Source organism: Lynx rufus, unplaced genomic scaffold (assembly GCF_022079265.1).
Source record: "Lynx rufus isolate CCGP_SWC_20201006 ecotype Redwood Valley unplaced genomic scaffold, mLynRuf1.p SCAF_34, whole genome shotgun sequence".
Taxonomy (NCBI): domain Eukaryota; kingdom Metazoa; phylum Chordata; class Mammalia; order Carnivora; family Felidae; genus Lynx; species Lynx rufus.
In genome coordinates, this window is record NW_025814850.1 from 311,249 (window position 1) to 329,126 (window position 17,878).

General features: G+C 52.2%; 1 protein-coding gene across 1 annotated transcript; it reads right to left on the minus strand.

Annotated features, from left to right (window-relative positions):
• Positions 1 to 9,529: 9,529 nt before the first annotated feature.
• On the minus strand, positions 9,530 to 16,002 carry KRT32 (keratin 32). The gene is made up of 7 exons (XM_047093391.1): positions 15,535 to 16,002; positions 14,775 to 14,857; positions 14,440 to 14,596; positions 12,992 to 13,153; positions 12,785 to 12,910; positions 11,850 to 12,070; positions 9,530 to 9,659 (listed from the first exon to the last, which is right to left on the minus strand). Exons 1-7 carry the CDS (start codon positions 16,000 to 16,002, stop codon positions 9,530 to 9,532), a joined length of 1,347 nt encoding a protein of 448 aa, XP_046949347.1.
• Positions 16,003 to 17,878: the final 1,876 nt, after the last annotated feature.

Here is a 17,878-nt window from a genome sequence, read left to right on the forward strand (position 1 = left end):
ACGGATGCATCTCAACCAGCGGGAGGGAAAGGTGTGGACCTGTAGACTAGCCCCCAGGAATCGTGCCTAGCCCACAGCCTACTTTTTCTATGCTGTGGCTCCTGCTGCAGGAAGATGCATGAGGCATCCAAGGGTTTGTGCCCTGTAAGGGAACCTCGCCCATCACATAATATAGGGGGTGCAAACGTCGAAGACAGCTCCTGTGTGTGGAGCCTCATACTGCCGTGTCCTCTGGGTGTTAGGAAGTGGTGACAGAGAAAACTGTAGGTCAAGAAAATCATGAAGACTCTTAAAAGAAGAGTAATAAATAATAATAATAAGTAATAAATGATCTATTATTCTAGGTATGCAACTCTTGAGGCTTTGATGAATGGAAAAAGCACACTTTTATTCAAATTAGATAGGATTTTACCATCAGGTTTCTTAGATCCAGCTCCATAATCCACAAATTTTATCCACTTAATCAATGTTGTTTTCCTCCTACCATGACATCATCTAGACACTAAGAGCGCGTCTATAAAAGACACAGTCCCTGCCTTAGAGTAGGGGAGACATTTGTGACAAGGCACCACAGTGGCCTGTGGAGGTGGTGCCACACTCACTCTGAGGCCTTCAGACATGTTATCATCTTTCTCCCCGTTACCCATTACCCTGCGGATGGCCCCAGAGCAGAATCCACTTTCCCCTTGCAGCTGTCTATTCCGGATACCAAGTAATTCTCTGTGGCACCAGCTGGGTGTCCTATAGTTCAATTTAATCCCTATGTTACCCACCTGGATTTAGCATCAGATCTCACAAGGTAAAGGCTCAGTCCCACAAGGCTGCCCTTCTTCAGACACCAATCGTAAGTTCCAGGTTGTCACCTGTCCTTCTGAATGACTGGCTATAACTCAGTGTTCCCGTGACCCCTTCCTTGGGTTTGATAATTTGCTGGAATGACTCCCAGAACTCAGGGAAACATTCATGTTTACCAGTTTAGCATCAAGGATATGATAAAGGACACGAAGAATAGCCTGATAAAGAGACACATAGGGCAAGATATGTGGGGAGGGGTGCAGAACTTTCATGCCCTCTCTGAACGAGCCAGGCTCCCTGCACCCCCATGCGTTTGTCTTTGTACAGTGTTTATGTATCCTACTCAGCAGAACTTTCCATACACTTCATGGCAGAATCAGTAAGGAGTTTGTTCACAAGAGCTTCCCCACGGCCATCAGAGGTCTGGGAGAAAGAGCACCCAGCCACCGGGGGGCTGGGGGGAGGTAGGGAGGGGAATTCTGTGAGGAATCCACCTTCTCATATTCTTTGGGTACCTATAAAGGTACTCTTTATACCTTGAGTATATGAGTATAGTATAGTATAGTATAGTATATGAGTATGAGTATAGTCTCATACTCTTTGGGTACCTATATAGGTACTCTTCAGGTACCTATAAAGGGATGGCCAGGGTCATAATGTTGAATCTGGTGTGTGGTTGAAGCCTGTGAGAGTAGAGCCACTCCCCTGGGCAACGTGGACACCCATCCAATATGTCCCTCACCTGCAGAGGAAGGGCATTCACAGAAAGGAAAGAAGCATTCAAGGGCTTAGGTCCTCCTTGGCCTAGCGTCTGGGAAGGAGCTCCTGGGAGCCCAGGGGCTGGGTATGGTATCCAGCAGACAGAAGGAAATGGGAGCTAGAAGGAGAGGGTGTCAGACAAGATCCCTTTCCTCCCAGAGCCATGAGATTGGACAGGTCTGTGTGCCCCACAAGCAGGCTGTGAGTTGGGTCTTCTAGACTCATGTCCCATAGATCCCTTTTGCTATTATCAAGGTACAGCTGAATCCCCTCTCAACCACCCATCCTCCACCCAGCCACAGGGAATCTGGGTCCTTTATGCACTCTTGACCAGTATCAGAGTGCCAGAATGCTCCAAGTCCTGGACATGGAACTTAGTGCCTGAGGACAGGTGACCCAAAAGGCAGGACCTAATTATTTGGCCCCTTCTGCACCCCATGAGAGCCTCCTTCTAGGGCTGACAAGGCAGGATTAGGGCTGTGTTTTCATTTAAGGAGGGGGTATTTCTGGACAGCCTCTGCTCCCAGCGCTGCCCCTCACTAGCCAGGTGGCCCAGAGCAAGTCAGCCAGCTCTTCTGGTCCCTGGTTCCCCACTGAAAATACAAGCTCTGGAACAGACCATGGGCTTGAACTCTTGAGCACAACCCAAGTAAGAATTACACTGCACATTTTGCAACTATACATGTGCAAAACACACATACATATTATTTTCTATTCTGTTCTCTCCTTCTCTCACTCTCTTGCTCTCTCTCTCTCGCCCTCTCTCTAGCTGATCAAAATCCACTAAAATGACTTCACAGACCATCAATGGATCACAGCCATAGTTTAAAATACACCACACAGGTGCCCACTGTAACTCGGTGAAATAACCTGACAACAGTAGACACACACAACAGGCAGCTTCATTTATTAATTTATTCTTTTAACTTATTGGCCAGGAACCAGAAGAGAGATGTAGCTCCCCAAGTGCTGCAGAAGGAAAATGGCCCCGCTGAGAGAACTTGAACGTCAAAACACAGGCAGAAGTCGTGAGAAGCCGCAGAGCCTCAGGGACGCCCCACCCCAGAGATGAGCCGTCTGTAAGGTGGGTGTCAGCCACGGGGGGGTCTCCGGCTTCCCGTGTCTGTCATGTGCGGCGACAGGAAGGTCCCCACTGCCCTGTGTACGGGATCTGCTGCTACCACGGCAGCCTTGGGCTCACAGGGTGGGCTCAAGGAGGAGGTGCCGTGTGGGGCTTGTGGGGTGCAGGTCACGGGACACGCTTGTGGGTCGCCCGAGGGAGCGGCATGTGGATTGAAGGCATTCTGCAACCCAGATGCACAGAGATGTCCATCCTCAAGCCCAGCAGCTAAGAAAAGACAGACTTGGCCTGAGTCCCTGCCCTCCTGCCTTACTAGCTCAGGCCCCGGGGCCAATTGCGTTCTTTGAGCCCCGTATCTTCATCTACAATAACAAGGACGGTAATGTTAACTGCATGGCCTGCTATTAAGTCTTAGGGAAAATAATGCTGAAATCCATAGGAAGAGAGACAACAGGGCTCATCAGAGAGGACTGGGTCTTCTGTTCACACATAGGTGCTCTTCCTACATGCAACACTCCAAATACTTTCCTGCCACATGAGTTCTTTGCTGCCATCATTCTCTGAGCCTCAGTTTCCTCGATTACAAACTGGGGCCCCTCGTACCCTCACATACTCCTTCAGCTGTGGCACAAGCAAAATTGACTAGGCCTGATAGAGATGAGGGGAGTCCAGTCAGATTTTTTTTTTTTAGTTAAAGAAAAGTGGCATGTCTTTATTTTAATTTTTTTTAATGTTTTTATTTATTTTTGAGACAGAGAGAGACAGAGCATAAGCAGGGGAGGGGCAGAGAGCGGGCGAGACACAGAATCCGAAGCAGGCTCCAGGCTCTGAGCTGTCAGCACAGAGCCCGATGCGGGGCTCGAACTCACAAACTGCGAGATCATGACCTGAGCCGAAGTCGAGCGCTTAACCGACTGAGCCACCCAGGTGCCCCTGTTTTTATTTATTTTTGAGACAGAGAGAAACAGAGCATGAGCAGGGGAGGGACAGAGAGAGGGGGAGACACGGAATCAAAGTGGCATATCTTAGAAAGAAAGAAAGAAAGAAAGAAAGAAAAGAAAGAAAAATTTAAGGTAGGCCTTATCATGTTGCATGGATTCAGTGAAGGAAGACAAAATGCCCAGCACATCAGAAACGTTCCGGCCACAGATATTCCTCCTTCTCCCTCACCCTGCTCATGGCCCAAGGCCGCCAGCTAAAAGGAAAGAACCAAAATTAAGGGCCAGGCATGAGAGCAGTTGGGCACCCTGAGGAAGCAGAACCCCAAGTGTCCGCTGGGACAGGGGGGCACCCGTGGCTGAGAAGGAAGGAATTCAAGAGCTCTGGGCAGGTGTGTGATGTAGGATGGTCACAATACACGCATCAGCGTCCTGGAGATGCTACAAACACTGGCCCTCCTCAGCCTCACACGTACCCGCAGTCCTTGCTCTCCAGAAGGTTCCAGCACGTGGTGATCTCGCCCTCCAGCCTGGCCTTGACGTCCAGCAGCACCCGATACTGCCGGTTCAGCTGCTCCTCGGCCAGCTGGGCCTCCGCGCTGCCCATCAGTAGCTGGATCACCGCCGGTTCCGGTGGTAACCGGACCCAGGCCTGTCCTGAGAAATCGCCCTTAGGCAGTGGCCGGCCCCATGAGTAGCTCCCCCACCTCAAATCAGAGAGGGCTAACTGCGCTCCTTGCCAGTGCCCTCTGTTGCTAAAAGGGAGGTTTCATGTCATCTCTTTGGAGAAGCTGAGTTCTGTTCCCCGAGCGACCATCTGGCATCTCCCTGGAGGGGCACGGCCTTGAACATGCAACAGTCACCTGGAAGAGGTAGAGCTCGGTGAGCGCGGGGGCCTCTGGTCTCAGCGCCGGCGCCAAGAGAGACGGGGCAGTAGAACGGAGGGGTGCCGACGTGTTGGAACTAAAGGAAAATTAGAGTGGCTTCGACCCCTTCCTGCCCCAACCAGAGACCAGAGGGGCTGTGCGCTCCCCGGGGACCCAGAGCAAGTCAGCCACAGGGTCCGGACTGCGGCCCGGTGCTCCTGACTCCAGCATGTTCTCTCCCTCTACACCAAACCTGTCCTGTTAAAAGGCCAAGCGGTAAACATTTTGTGCTTCGCAGGCCATACAGGCTGTTTGCGCTAAACTCGTCTCCGCCGTGGCAGCGCGGGGCAGACGCAGACAGTGTGGCTGTGTCCCAGTGAAAGTATATTCACCAACACAGACAGCAGCTGGGTGTGACCTGTGAGCTGCAGCTCGCTAACCCCACTCTACACGACACAACGAATGAGGCCTGAGAATTGGACCCCTCACAGCACGTGGGGAGACCCTTAGCCTGCCCGGGAGCCAGAGCGCTGGGGCAGGGGAAGGGCATTGCCCAGGTGGACTCCAGAAGGGGGCACTGCACCGTCCCCTGCCCCAAGACATTTAGACCGAGACCGGCAGTCGTCCAGATGCTCTTTAACCTCAGAGCAAAGCAAAAGCTGCCCGGGTAGGGGCGGGTGGGGGGGTGGTTGGTGTGGTGGCCTCGTTACTGCTGCTACTTCTGTTCTTTCTGAAACTTGGGTGTCCAAAGGCTCCAGAAAGTAACTCAGCTGCCGAAGTCACTGGGGGGAAAGTCAGAACGGGGAAGTGGGGGGACTTGTGTGCCAGCCAAAGCAGATTTTCTTTAATTGGCATTAATTGAGCACTTATGCTATGCCAGATATCATGATAGTTCAGATGCATTCTGTGCCAGTAACGCGGTGAAGGAGGTAGAATTACCCCCCTTTCCAAAGGGGGAGGAGCTTGCAGTTTACAGAGGTTAGGGGACCCGCAGAAATCACACCACGTGTGGTGGCGGAACTAGGATTCCAGGAGATGTTTTTTGAAGCCGGAGTCACTGATGGTTTCCATTATGGCAAGAGGCTCATCCGGGTATTTGGTTACTTATTTAGGGCTAAGGGGCAGGGACTATTTGGAAATAAATTTGCCTCGACCAGTTGTTCAAAAGGATAGAATGCAAACGATCGTAGGACATTTCTATTTAGCAAAATTGAGATCATCACACTCATGCGCTAAAATTTATGAAACACCCGACGAGACTTGTTTTATTGTTAATGATCTTCCCAGTTACCGCTCAGCATATCCTTTTTTTGATCATACCGGAGAAGTCTTCCCAATATTATAGGGAGGGTGCCAATCAGTGTCATTCAGTCCACGAGCTGTCCTGGTGACTCTGCCAGTCACTGTGTCCGACTGCTGGGCCTTTCTCTCTGGAAGCCGTCACCCTCTGGCCAAGCTTCCCCGAACCCAGCTCTGCCCCGTGGGCCCTCACTCCCACGCCCAGGAGGAGGCCTTGCCCTTGGACAGCGAGAGACAGACCCAAGGCTACGCACCAGTCTCCTTAATGGCCTCAGGGAAAGTCTCATCTTTGAAACACATGTCCTCTTTCTTTTCCAGTCCCCACTCAGGGAGGATCCTGCTACCTGTGGGAGTTTCTCCCAAACATCAAATACGACAGAGGTTTTATTACTTTACCATGGTCCTAAGTTTTCCTGTAAAGTGGAGTTAATGAAATCCAAATGCTTTGATATGAGGACAGACTTCCTCTGAGGATCCCCATATGTGTAACACGAGGTCCACTTTCCAGGCGGTCCCGGTGCTGGTGGGCAGAAATATTCCCATTTCCAGAAATATGCAGCGTCTACATCCGTGGCTTCTGCATCCCTCACAAAGTGGAGATGGACCAGGAGGGAGGATAGCTGTCAACCTCTCTAGCTTGGAAGCATCATCCCAACACAGCGGATGGCGACCATCCATGGCCAGCAGAGGGGGCAGCACTAACTGCGCCTGAGCCTTGGGGCTTGGTATCCTATAAAAAGCTTTAATAGGCATTTGGGTTGTCAGACAGGTCCTGGCAAGTCAGATGACACACAAGGTGGAAAGAGGAACCAGGTTGGATTGGACAGTATGCTCTGAGGGAAAAGGAGCCTGCACAAGTCCCCAAAGGGCCCAGGGGACCTGGACTCCTGGCCTACAACCCCTGTGTCATTGCTCCTGGCCACAGCCTGAGTCTGTCCTCTTATTGAGCCAAAGGCTCCAAGGATAAGGAGATTCTGAATTTGGTGGTTTCCAGATATTTTTTTAATTGGGAACTACAGTCCTGGGAAGGAGTTTCAGCATCTCAGAGAAAATATCTCTGTTCTTGGGGACAGGAAAGAAGGCAAAAGGAAAAGTATTTATTAGCCTGAAATAATAATAAACCTTCCTGCTTGGAGAAAACATCAAGGAGACCCGCTAGGCTTGGCGTGAGAGCACTTACTTTGATTCCCACCTGTTGGCTGGTGAGTGCATCTTTCCAACTCTCTGGGCCTTAGACCCGCCATCCATAAATGGGAGAGGCTGGGCCACATCATCTGGAAGGCTCCTTATGATTCTGATAGCTTAGGATAGTGTTGTTGAATAGAACTTTCTGGAATAACAGAAATATTCTACATCTGCATTCTGGTATGGTACCCCTAGCCACATGTAGGTACTGAGCACTTGAAATGTGGCTCGTGTATTGAGGAACTGAATTTTTCAATTTTATTTCATTAAAAATTCAATAGCCACATGTAGTCTGTGGCTACCATATTGGACAAGACAGAACAGGTCTAGGATTTTAGAACCATAGATCTGGTTCTGTTCAGTCTATTGTGTTTATCAAGCTAAGCACATTCTAGACAAATTTGCACGGGGACTGAAATTAAGAGGGATTGCCAGTTTGTACTCAGTTATGAGAATATCCACATGGCCAGAAGCTCCTCTCTCTTGGCATTCCAGATCACCGAAATGCTACCCTCACCTCCCCACTCAGGAACCACAGCTGGCTAAGCAGTGTGTTTGTGTCTCCCATCAGGCTCACAGCCTCGCCTGCCAAGCCTGCATGCCGGATCCTGTCCCGAGAGCCCCAGGCGGCTCCAGGAGCCAATTCACTTCTCATCATTTCTTGGCAAGTCCAGAGGGCAGATCTTTAATAGAAACATCACCTCAGCTCATTAAGGAAGAACAGTGTGTTTAGAGGTTGAGGTTCAGAAAGGTGTACAAGATTCCTGTTTCTGGCCCTTTCCTCTTAATCCGCCATGGCCAGTCATGCCAAGTCAGGTCCTCTGCTGAGCCTCTCAGATTGAGCCCTGATTTTTTCCTTCCCACTGTCACAGCCTGAGCTGAGGCCCCATTAGCTTCTTCCACATACTAGTTATCAGCTCTGTCCCTGCCCCTCAGCCATCTTTTTTATAGTCCTCGGTGAAACTTTCTAAAAGGCCACTCCGGCCATGCCATCCTTGGGCTCAGAACCTACAGCAGCCCTCCCACAGCTTTCTGGATGGAGTCCAGGCTCCATCAGAGATACCTGGGGCCTCCCCGTGGTCTGACACCTTCCTACCACATGAGATTTATTCCCACCAACCTTCCCACAGGGACCCGCTGCTCCAGCCAGCAAGGCCACTCAAGGCGTCTGGAGCCAGACCTTGGCTTCCACGCAGGCCCCACGCGCCTCTACCTCTTTTTTGCTCAGTAGACATTCAGGCCCATCTCAAATGCCACCAGCTGCAGGAAGCCTTCCCTGCTCTCCCCAGGCTAGTACTTTGTCCCAGCCTTTGTTAGCACGTGCTCTTTCTAGGTAGCAATTTGCCATGTAGTGGAGTGCTTCGAATAAGTGCTTCAGGGCACACAGCTGGACCTGGGTTCGAATCTTGGTCCTTGCATGTAACTTTGGGCAACTGACTAACCCATTCTGCACTCCTCGGTTTTCCATTTCTAAAATGGACATGAGGCCTCCCTTACACGGTGGTTGTGCAAGCCACATAGGCCGGTCTATACAATGTGCTTGGCACGGTACCACATGCACCATATGTGCTCAGGAAGTGGTAGTCATGGTTATTATTATTTACACTGGCCCCAGCTCGGTCACCAATCATAGGTTTCTGGACAGTGGGGATCACTTGCATTTTTTTTTGGTAGCCCCTCCCTGCACAGAGCTGTAGTTTGCAAATACGAGGACTCAGAATACGAATTGCTTGATTTATCCCTGGGGCCTAACAGCCTATACTGAGTCCTGGGTCCACTACATACTAGTTGGATGACCTTTGGGCAAGTTTCTTAACCTCTCTGGCTCTCAGCTTCCTCATTTACAAAGGGGAGAAATAATGGTACCTTTTTTCACAAGTTGTTGCAATGTTTAAATGGGGCACTAAGGAAGTATCTGGGGGATGACCCTGGGGGTATCTACATGTAAGTAGGCCATTAGTGAAGACTTTTTGAATGAATGAATGAATGATCCCATTGTAACAGCTGTAATGAGGTGGGGAGGTGGGGTCATAACAGTATTCTTCTCAATTACAGTAGTTTGGCCTAGGTTTCAGGCATAATTATCTCCCTCTTCTCTTTATTCCCTTATGACTTGGCTCTGGACAGATTGCCTGGCTCTAACTGGCTTATGGCATGCGGGCCTTTCTAGCGAATGCCTCCCAAGCCTCCGTGGAAACAGACGGGGCCCAAAAATAAGTATAGAATTTGGCCACTTTCCTCTTGAGCCCAACTGAGTAGAACTGGCCGGTGGATACAGCAGCAAAGGCGACAAATAGAGAAAGATGCGTTTGCAGGGCCACTGGATGAGGCTTTATTCTCCAGTTTACTAACAGCACGTGCCCTTGAGGCAGCACAGACAACCAGAAACATCAGCCAAGAGAACAGTCTGGCTGTGGAAGTGAGAGGCAGTTTTCCAAGACGTGGGGGCCCGGGGCGCCCCCTGCAGATCCGAGCGTGTAGCACACAGCCCACCTCCCAGCTGGAGGGCTTCCTTGCTGACCACTGAATGGGGGTCAGACTCCGCCTGAGGAGGCTCCAGCCTCCCAGCTCCGGTCTGTCCAGGATCCACCGACCCTGAGGGACTTTCAGTAGTGGACCTGAGGACAGGGCACACAAGGCACGCAGACGGTGCGGGGCACACAGATGGTGCGGGGCACGCTGGGTGAAGGTGCACAAGGGGGACAGGAGGGAGTGGAGCACGGGTTACAGGGCAACCTGCGGAAGACAGGCACAGGGGGCAGGATTAGAGAAAAGCCCAAGGCAGCAACGAGTGCGTGGCTCTGCCCCCAGATGCCTCGCAAACTCACCCGCTGCTCACCTTCTCCACTCGGCTTCCCTAATCCCACCTCCTGTGTAACCCTTAACTGGCCTCCCCAGCCCCACCCCGACCCCTCCTAACCACTGTCAGCTTCGTGGCCAGAGTGATCTTCCACAGACACAAATATAAGTATGCCACTCCCTGCCTAAAACCTTCAGTGGCTCCCATTTGGGCCAGGATGGAGAGCAGCTTCCTTCAACTCAACTGTCACATCCTCCTTGAAGCCCTCCATGATCTCTCTGTGTCAAATCTCCCAACGGTACCGTGTGCCCCCTCCCAGAGTGATGTGTGATTGTCCTGTTACGGTCTGTCTCCCCATTAAACAGTGAGGTCAGCAGCCGTGTATGCATGCACATCCTGCATACCTGCAGGCACTTAATAAGAATGTGTTGGATAAGGTGAACTCAGTAATTAAAACAGAAGGAAGACATGGCAAAAGGAGAAAGGATGATCTCAGAGACCGCCAGGTGTGGGCTCAAAACCAGAAACCACAGCCTGGACAGTAGATGGGAACCAAACAGCCCAGAAATTGGACAGGGAGCCCAGGGACCACATCCAGCCTGAAATATGTTTTGTGTGGCCAGCACCATATTCTTTTCTCATTTGTTGAAAATGTTTAAAAATCAGAAGAATTGAACATTTAAAAGACATCTAGATTCCCAGTTTCTCGTGAGCAATCAGAAAATCCAACCCTACTGGATGTGCCTCTCACACGGTAGAAACGGTCCTCATCGGGGGTGGCGCCCTCGCCGGAGTAGACATCGCTCTTTGGTTCCCCAGAGTCCCACCGTGACCCGCGTCACACATGTGCATCAGCACCCTGTTCCTTGAAAAGCATTTGATTTTGCAACCCTTGCCCCAGAGGGTGAAACTGAATGACAGACAAGCAAAGCTGAACGTGGACTAAGAAACCGCCTACAGGGAGCGCCTGGGTGGCTCAGTCAGTTGAGCATCCGACTTCAGCTCAGGTCATGATCTCACAGTTCATGGGTTCAAGCCCCACGTCGGGCTCTGTGCTGACAGGTCAGAGCCTGGAGCCTGTTTCCAATCCTGTGTCTCCCTCTCTCTCTGCCTCTCCCCTGCTCATGCTCTGTCTCTCTCTGTTTCTCAAAACATAAGATAAAATGTTTAAACAAATTTTTTTAAACAAAAACAAAAAAAAAGAAACTGTCTACAACAGTAATCAGCCCAGCAGGTGTCCACGGGCCCGAGGTATCCTGTGCCCAGGTGACCACCAGGCCTTGCTGAGTGCCTGTCCCACCCGGATTCCGACTCTCCCCGCTGCTCACATGACCAGGACCTCCTGGACAGTTTCCCTGCCTGGACCCTCTTCCCTCTACTTCCTGCAACCACCTGTGCCGTCTTCCTGAAGAACAGCTTTGAGCTTTCACTGACTCACTCAGGAAACATTTACTAAGCATCTACTACATGCCAGGCGCAGGAGATAAAAATAGTTTCTACAATCTCTGAGTTCTAGATGATTACCATCTCACTGGGGAGATAGGCCGTTAAGCAAACTCTATCATTTCCTCCTCAAAACAAAACAAAACAAAACAAAACAAAAATGAGGGCATCCCACTGCCTATTAAATAAGGTCCTCCCTCCCCAGCATGGCCTTTATGGTTCCCCATGAACGGGCCCCACTGACCTCTTGTGTCTTCCTTCCTTCCCGCCATAGCCCAATCACGTTAAGCCACCTATTGGTCCTCTCAAGTGCAGAAAAATCTTTCCCCCAAGTATGATCTCCAGTTGCCCGTCTCCCTAACCAGACGGAAACAACCTGAGAGCAGATGCCTCGTCATCATCTGTCTCCACATCCCTAATGGCACCGGGTACATGGGAAGCCCTTGGAAGGAGTTTGCTGACTTGGGAAGGAGCGCAGTGGCCTCCAGTGGGCCAGGTTTGGGATGGCAGCATGAACACCTGCCTGACTTTCTTTGGATCATACCAGCTTCCTAACTGCTTCTTAATCACGACAGGGCTCTATCTCCTGGGTAAGCCCTTGTAGCCTTCTCCTATAGCCTCCTATAGCCTTCTCCAAACCCATGTTTGCACCCATGTGTACAGCCTCAGCTGGGCCCACTCACTTGCAGTCCTCGCTCTCCAGCAGGCCCCGGTACGTGTTGATCTCGCCCTCCAGCCGGGCCCGCACGTCCAGCAGCACCTGGTACTCCTGGTTCTGCCGCTCCAGGTCACAGCGGATGTCGGCCAGCTGGGCCTCCACGTTGCTGATCAGGCACTGCATCTGGGCCAGCTGGGAGCTGTAGCGCGCCTCGGTCTCCGCCAGGGTGTTTTCGAGAGAGTCCCTCTACGGCAAAAGGAAAGCCACAGTAGCTGAGGAGCAGACCTATTCTCCTGGTTCAGAAAGAACCAAGAAAAGCCAGGTCTCTCTTTGGGGTTGGGAATGACCCCCTCCCTACCTAAGTCACTGTGGAAACTGAGGCCCAGGAAGGTTGAATGACTTGTTCAAGCTTAAGCAGCTGGCAGGTAACAGACTGGGATGTGAACCCAGGTCCCCGTGACCCTAAACCCCTTATTCCTTCTTCAGCCTCGGTCTGGCTTCAGACTTTGGATCTGAGGTTCCCCAGGCTTCTCCCCGACAGCATCGTCAAGATCTGTGGCCTTCAGCCCTGGCTGTGCTTTGAAGTCACATGAGCGCCTTTAAAAGGTCCTTGTGCCCGGCCCCCACCTCCAGAGACTCTGATTTCACTCATCCAGAGAGGAACTAAGCATGGGGAGTTTTTAAAACTCCAGTAGGAAGCCTGCGTTTAGAAGGTTCAGACCAAGCAGAGAACACGCCTTCCTGGGGAGTTGTGTTTGACAGTTGTCCACCTAACCCATGTCAGGGTTGAGACAAGCCCCTTTGATCTCTGGGATGGGTCTTGGGAGCAACCTCAGCCTAGGAGAGGTCAGCTGGGCAAACGTCCGTGGTGGCTGAATCGGGGCCCCCTCCCCCCGCCTGGATGCCGGCACCTAAGCGCATTTGCCGCCTGGGGTCCAGAGACCACCCGGCAGCACCCACCAGGCTGTGCTGGGCCTGCAGCTCGATCTCCAGCGTGTTGACCGTTCGTCTCAGATCGATGATGTCCGACTGGTAGCTCTGAAGCTGCTCGGAGCTCGTGGCCACCTGCTGATTGAGCTCCTCCATCTGCAAAGGGGGAGACAGGAGAAGGTCAGGAGAGCCTTCTCAGGGACCCTAGGGAGGCCGGCCCACCTGCGAGAGGCCCACCTGCATGTTGAACCATTCCTCCACGTCCCTGAGGTTGGTCTCCACCACAGTCTCATACTGACACCGCATCTCCTCCAGCATCCTGTTCAGGTCCACGGGCGGTGCAGCGTCGACCTCGATATTAAGGCGGTCCCCCAGCTGGCACCGGAGGGCACTGACTTCCTGAAAAGGCACGAGTGTGAGGTCACGTGATCCCACTCACCACCCCAGGGAGACACAAAATGGTGGGACGAAAGATGCTAGGATGTCTATGTTAGAGGGGCCCCTTGAGGCTTGCCGTCCACTCTGCGGAAGCTTGTGGTCTTCCAATTCCGACCGGATGTTCCCATGATGGCGGCAGGGCTCCATCACACTTCCTGTCACTTTGGCAGAAGCCAAGAGCAATGCCAGGGTTTGTCTGATCTCCTCGGGCCAGAATGGGAAACCCATGCCCCCGTATTCCCAGCCACCCTCCCGGCCTGTGTTCGTCTGGGAGGGAGGACAGCAGGAGCCTGGCTTCACTTGGTTCAAGGCCTGAGTGAGAGCAGACGCCTCCCCAGGCTTGGCTGCCAAAGAGAGAAAGTTGTCTCAGAGGCTGCCCGAGTGTGCGATAATGCCTCATTAGTGGCCTCTTGGTGCCGTTCCCAGTTCTCTGATTTAAGTAGGATGAGTCAGCCACCTTAGGGCACCCAGTGAGTACATGGTGACTGATTGTTACTTTGCATTTAAGCCTAAGGAAACCCAGCCAGGATTCAGAGGCACTTGCTCTTTCAAATCCCAACTCAAGAGGTTGAGAGTCAACGCAGAGAAGGTGGAGGGTGGGGGGTGTGGCACCAGAGGTCCAGTGGTCTATGCAGCACACAGGTGCCCGGGAGGGAGCGATCTCCGTCCGCGGACATGCCGGAGATGAGGAGGAAAGTCAGAAAATAAAGTGTCGACCGATGGATTTTGGATTAAGTATATTATATGCAAACAGGAGCAAAGAAGAAGGATAGGATGGGGCCAGAAGAAAGAAAACCACTGCAGTTGACTCTCCCTTGGAAGAGCCCCAGCGGCCCAGCCTTCTGGAGAGGGACAGGCCATTCCATGTGAGTTCTGGAACACAACCCCCTCTGGGCCTCAGGCACCACTCTGCCCCCAGAAAGTGATTCTCATGAGAAAAACACAAGCATCTGGCAGTCACACAAGACCAGGAAATGCAGAAGAGAAGGTTGCTTGCATTTCTGAGCAGGGAGCAAGTGACGGGTGTTTCACACCCATGACCTCATGGAATGCTTGCAGTAGACCCGTGTCATCATGCTGCTCCGTTTTACAGGTGAGGAGGCTCAGAAAGGTTCAGTGAGTTGGGCAAGTCACAGAAACAACACACAGCAAGCCTGGGAATTTCAACCCAAGTCTATCCAACCCAAAACCTCACGTGCTTCCCATTCCGCTTCCCGGGGCCACGTCAGCTTGATTTTAGGGCTCACCTCCTCGTGGTTCTTCTTGAGGCACAGCAGCTCCTCCTTCAGGGACTCCACCTGGGCCTCCAGGTCGGCCTTGCACAGGGTCAGCTCGTCCAGGATCCTGCGCAGGCCATTGGTGTCGGCCTCCACCAGCTGCCGCATGGCCAGTTCCGTCTCGTACCTGCACAGGGACAGGGTCAGCAACCGAGGGCTGAAACTGAATACAGCACTCAGGGAAGACCCGCAGCTACTGGCACTTTTCCAACCCTCCCTGAAACTCACGGAGAGCTGCCCCCAAAGATGTGCGGGGAGGTGGGGGGGGGAGGGGGAGTACCCCACCATCCCCGGGCCAGACTCACTTGGTCCTAAAGTCATCGGCGGCCAGCTTGGCGTTATCAATGTGCACGACCATCCTGGCGTTCTCTGCCTTGGTGCACAGAACCTGGGGGCCAAGGCACAAGAGGGGGTGCGTTCAGAATAAGGAGGAAAAAGAGCCCAGAGGAAAGGCTGGCGGCTGAAGGGACTCAGCAGCCTGGTGATCATCCCTGCAGGAGACCCTCTTCTCTGGGACTCTGGGGAATATTTGGTGAACTGCTAGTCCTTGGAGAACTACTAGGATTTATATTTGAAGCACCTAGGTTCTTCATAAATCCAAACGCCCCGCTTTGGTCGCAGTGAACAATGTGGAAGGAAACAACGTCGTTAAGTCCAAAGTCCTTCGTGGGACAGGCAGATCCTTAACAAGCGCTAACATTGACTAAAAACTCACCGTGTGCCAGAGGCTGTGTTAAACACTTCACGTGCATCAACTCATGGAATCCTCTGGACAGACCCCTTAGGTGCGAACCATTACTGCAACCAGTTTACCGATGAGGACACTGGGGCCTAGGGAAGGGAAGGCCCCCCTCCCAAAGCCACAAAGTGGTAGAACTGAGTCTAGATCCCAGACCTCTTTCCATGTTAAGGACTCTAGCTGAACCCTCAAACTGTGAGACAATCCTATGCCCTGGGGAAGTCTCTTTCCCCTGAATGAGGCTTAATAAGCCGATGAGATTCAAATCTGGAGCTCCAGGCCTTCCGGTTGCCTTCCCGGTGAGTCCGTTCACCACTCGCCCTCACCTTCTGCTGGAGCTCCTCGATGGTCCTGAAATAAGACTGGTAGTCAGGACACAGGGTGGGCACTTGAGACTGGCAGGCCTCTTGGATCTTGCTCTCCAGCTCCGCGTTCTCCCGCTCCAGCTGGCGCACCTTCTCCAGGTAGTTGGCCAGGCGGTCGTTCAGGAACTGCATGGTCTCCTTCTCGTTGCCATTGAACGTCCCTTCACAGTGCCAGCTGCAGGTGCCCATGGAACTGGCGATACCACTGGCTGGCCGGCAGCTGCTGGGCCAGCAGGAGCTGGATAGGTAGGCCTTGGAGAGGCAGCTGGCTGGCCGGTAGGTGGTGGGCGTGCAGACAGAAGGCACGTATGTCATGGGCTGGCAGACGTAACCCAGGCACAGCTCGGGCCGGCAGCTCATGCTGCTGGAGCAGACAGAGGGGGGCCGCGGGCAGCTCTTGATGGAAGCTGGTGAGAAGTTGGATACCATGTCAGGGAGGCCCCTTCGCAGCGACAGCTACCTGGATTGTCAGTGTCCACAGACCCCATCCTGCTCGGGCCTTTTTATACCCCTGGAATGAGGGGGCTCACGCTAGAAAGTCACCATGGGGTGGTGTGGATGTTTATACACAGCCCCAGAGGAAGCTGCTAATTAATTCATAATTTGGTTTCCAATAAGGAACTCCTTTCCTTGTAAAAGAGGCTAAGCTAGTCATTTGGCTAAAGCAGGACTCTGGGCTCCTGTCATTGATCACCAGGGGAGAGCTTCAGGACACATCTTCAAAGGATCAGCTTTGGGCTTGGGCCCTCATTACCCGGGCGGGGCCGCCCGGACACCACAGCACCTGGCCCTGTGCCGCCAATGCCCGCTGCGCCCCCGCCCGCTCGGGCCCTGAGAAAGGGCCCCAGTTCCGTGGGGTAGCTCTTCCTTTTAATGAGAGCATTCCCTGTGGGAAGAGGCCTGCCCCTTGAGGAGGAAATGTGTGGGTGCCAGAAGCTTCACCGATACTGGCAGTGCTATAAATCGAAGGAGCTGGGAAACAGAACCTCAGAGCCTTCTAAAGCTGCATCACCGCCCTACCTAGGGGGAGAAGTGATCTCAGGGAGGAGAGATCCAGACAGAACCCGAGACCCAGACAGAAAGCCTAAGAATCAGGTGCATCTTTTCAGCTGGATGCTACTAAGAAAGAGAGACGTGGGGATCCCGCTCTCGGGAAAGTGTCGTGATCATCCCGGTGGGGCAGACGCTCTATCTTGACCATCTCTGGGTCCTCCCTTCGTGAATCACCGCCCCCATAGACAGAGATGTCGAGAGTTCATGACTGTTAAAAGGACAGGGGTGGACAGGCTGGAACAGGCTCTACTTTCGCTTTCTACAGCGCAGGGCTCCCCGCGGGACCTCAGAGATGGGAGGCAGTGTGAATCAGCTCCCTGGAGAAGTGGCACCCTGCAGCCCTGGTGTGAGCTAAGCCAGGGGACTGGAGCAGGCGTCTCCAATTATAGAAGCCTCGGGTATTCCTTAAGAAAGCGACAGGCAAGACCAGTGGCTTCCTGTCCTGCCTGCGATACCCGTGGGCTCAGACACTTCACGTTTAACCTATGGGTGTTACATGGCCACTTTTTATTCATTAATCCTCTCACTATAACACTGGGGTGTGAGTGCTTGTCTTTTTCTTTCATATATTTCTAGAAGTATTGGCGAAAGGGTAGGGAAGGGAAAATGCCACTCAGCCCTGTTCCCTGAAATCTGTTGCTTGAGAGAAGTCAAGATCGAGAATGCTACATAGAGCCAGTGGTCTGGCTGCAATACGCACCGATCAATAGGCAAGAACGGCTTCGGTCTATGGGAGGAAAGCAAGAAACAAGGCTGACAATTCGGTTTTAAAAGGTCTTCAAATAAAAAGAAGAATTCTTGAGTTTTTAAAAAAAAGATAGAGATGTTACCTTCTAATTTACTGTGTGACCTCGGGAAAATTGCTTTACCTCTCTGGGTTTCCATTTCCTCATGCATATCGAAAGGGTTAGACTAAATCATCTCTCAGCTAGAATTCCTGCACCAACCATCAATTCCAGGTCCTTTGTCTGGATGAGCTATTTAGAGAAGACAGTAGCATCAGATGGGAGGAGGTATGATGGCGATACCAACCAAATGGAATGAGGCACATTGGACCAGTCTTCAAAATCATAACTAGCATTTATTGAATCTATGCAAATACCAGGCGCTGTGCTGGGTGCTTGGCATTAATTTGCCCACTTAATCCTCATCCAAAAAAACTGTAAAAAATTATTATTGTAATAAAGTATAGCAGTGGCTCTCAAAATGTGGCCTCCAGACCAGCAGCATCAGCATCGCTCAGGAACATGTT

Coding starts and splice junctions, on each gene's coding strand:
- KRT32 (XM_047093391.1), bottom strand. CDS start 16,002: ATGGTATCCAACTTCTCACCAGCTTCCATCAAGAGCTGCCCGCGGCCC. Junction 12,911..12,991: donor AGGAATGGTTCAACATGCAG/GTGGGCCTCTCG, acceptor CCCCCTTTGCAG/ATGGAGGAGCTCAATCAGCA. Junction 12,071..12,784: donor TGCAGGCCCAGCACAGCCTG/GTGGGTGCTGCC, acceptor CTTTTGCCGTAG/AGGGACTCTCTCGAAAACAC.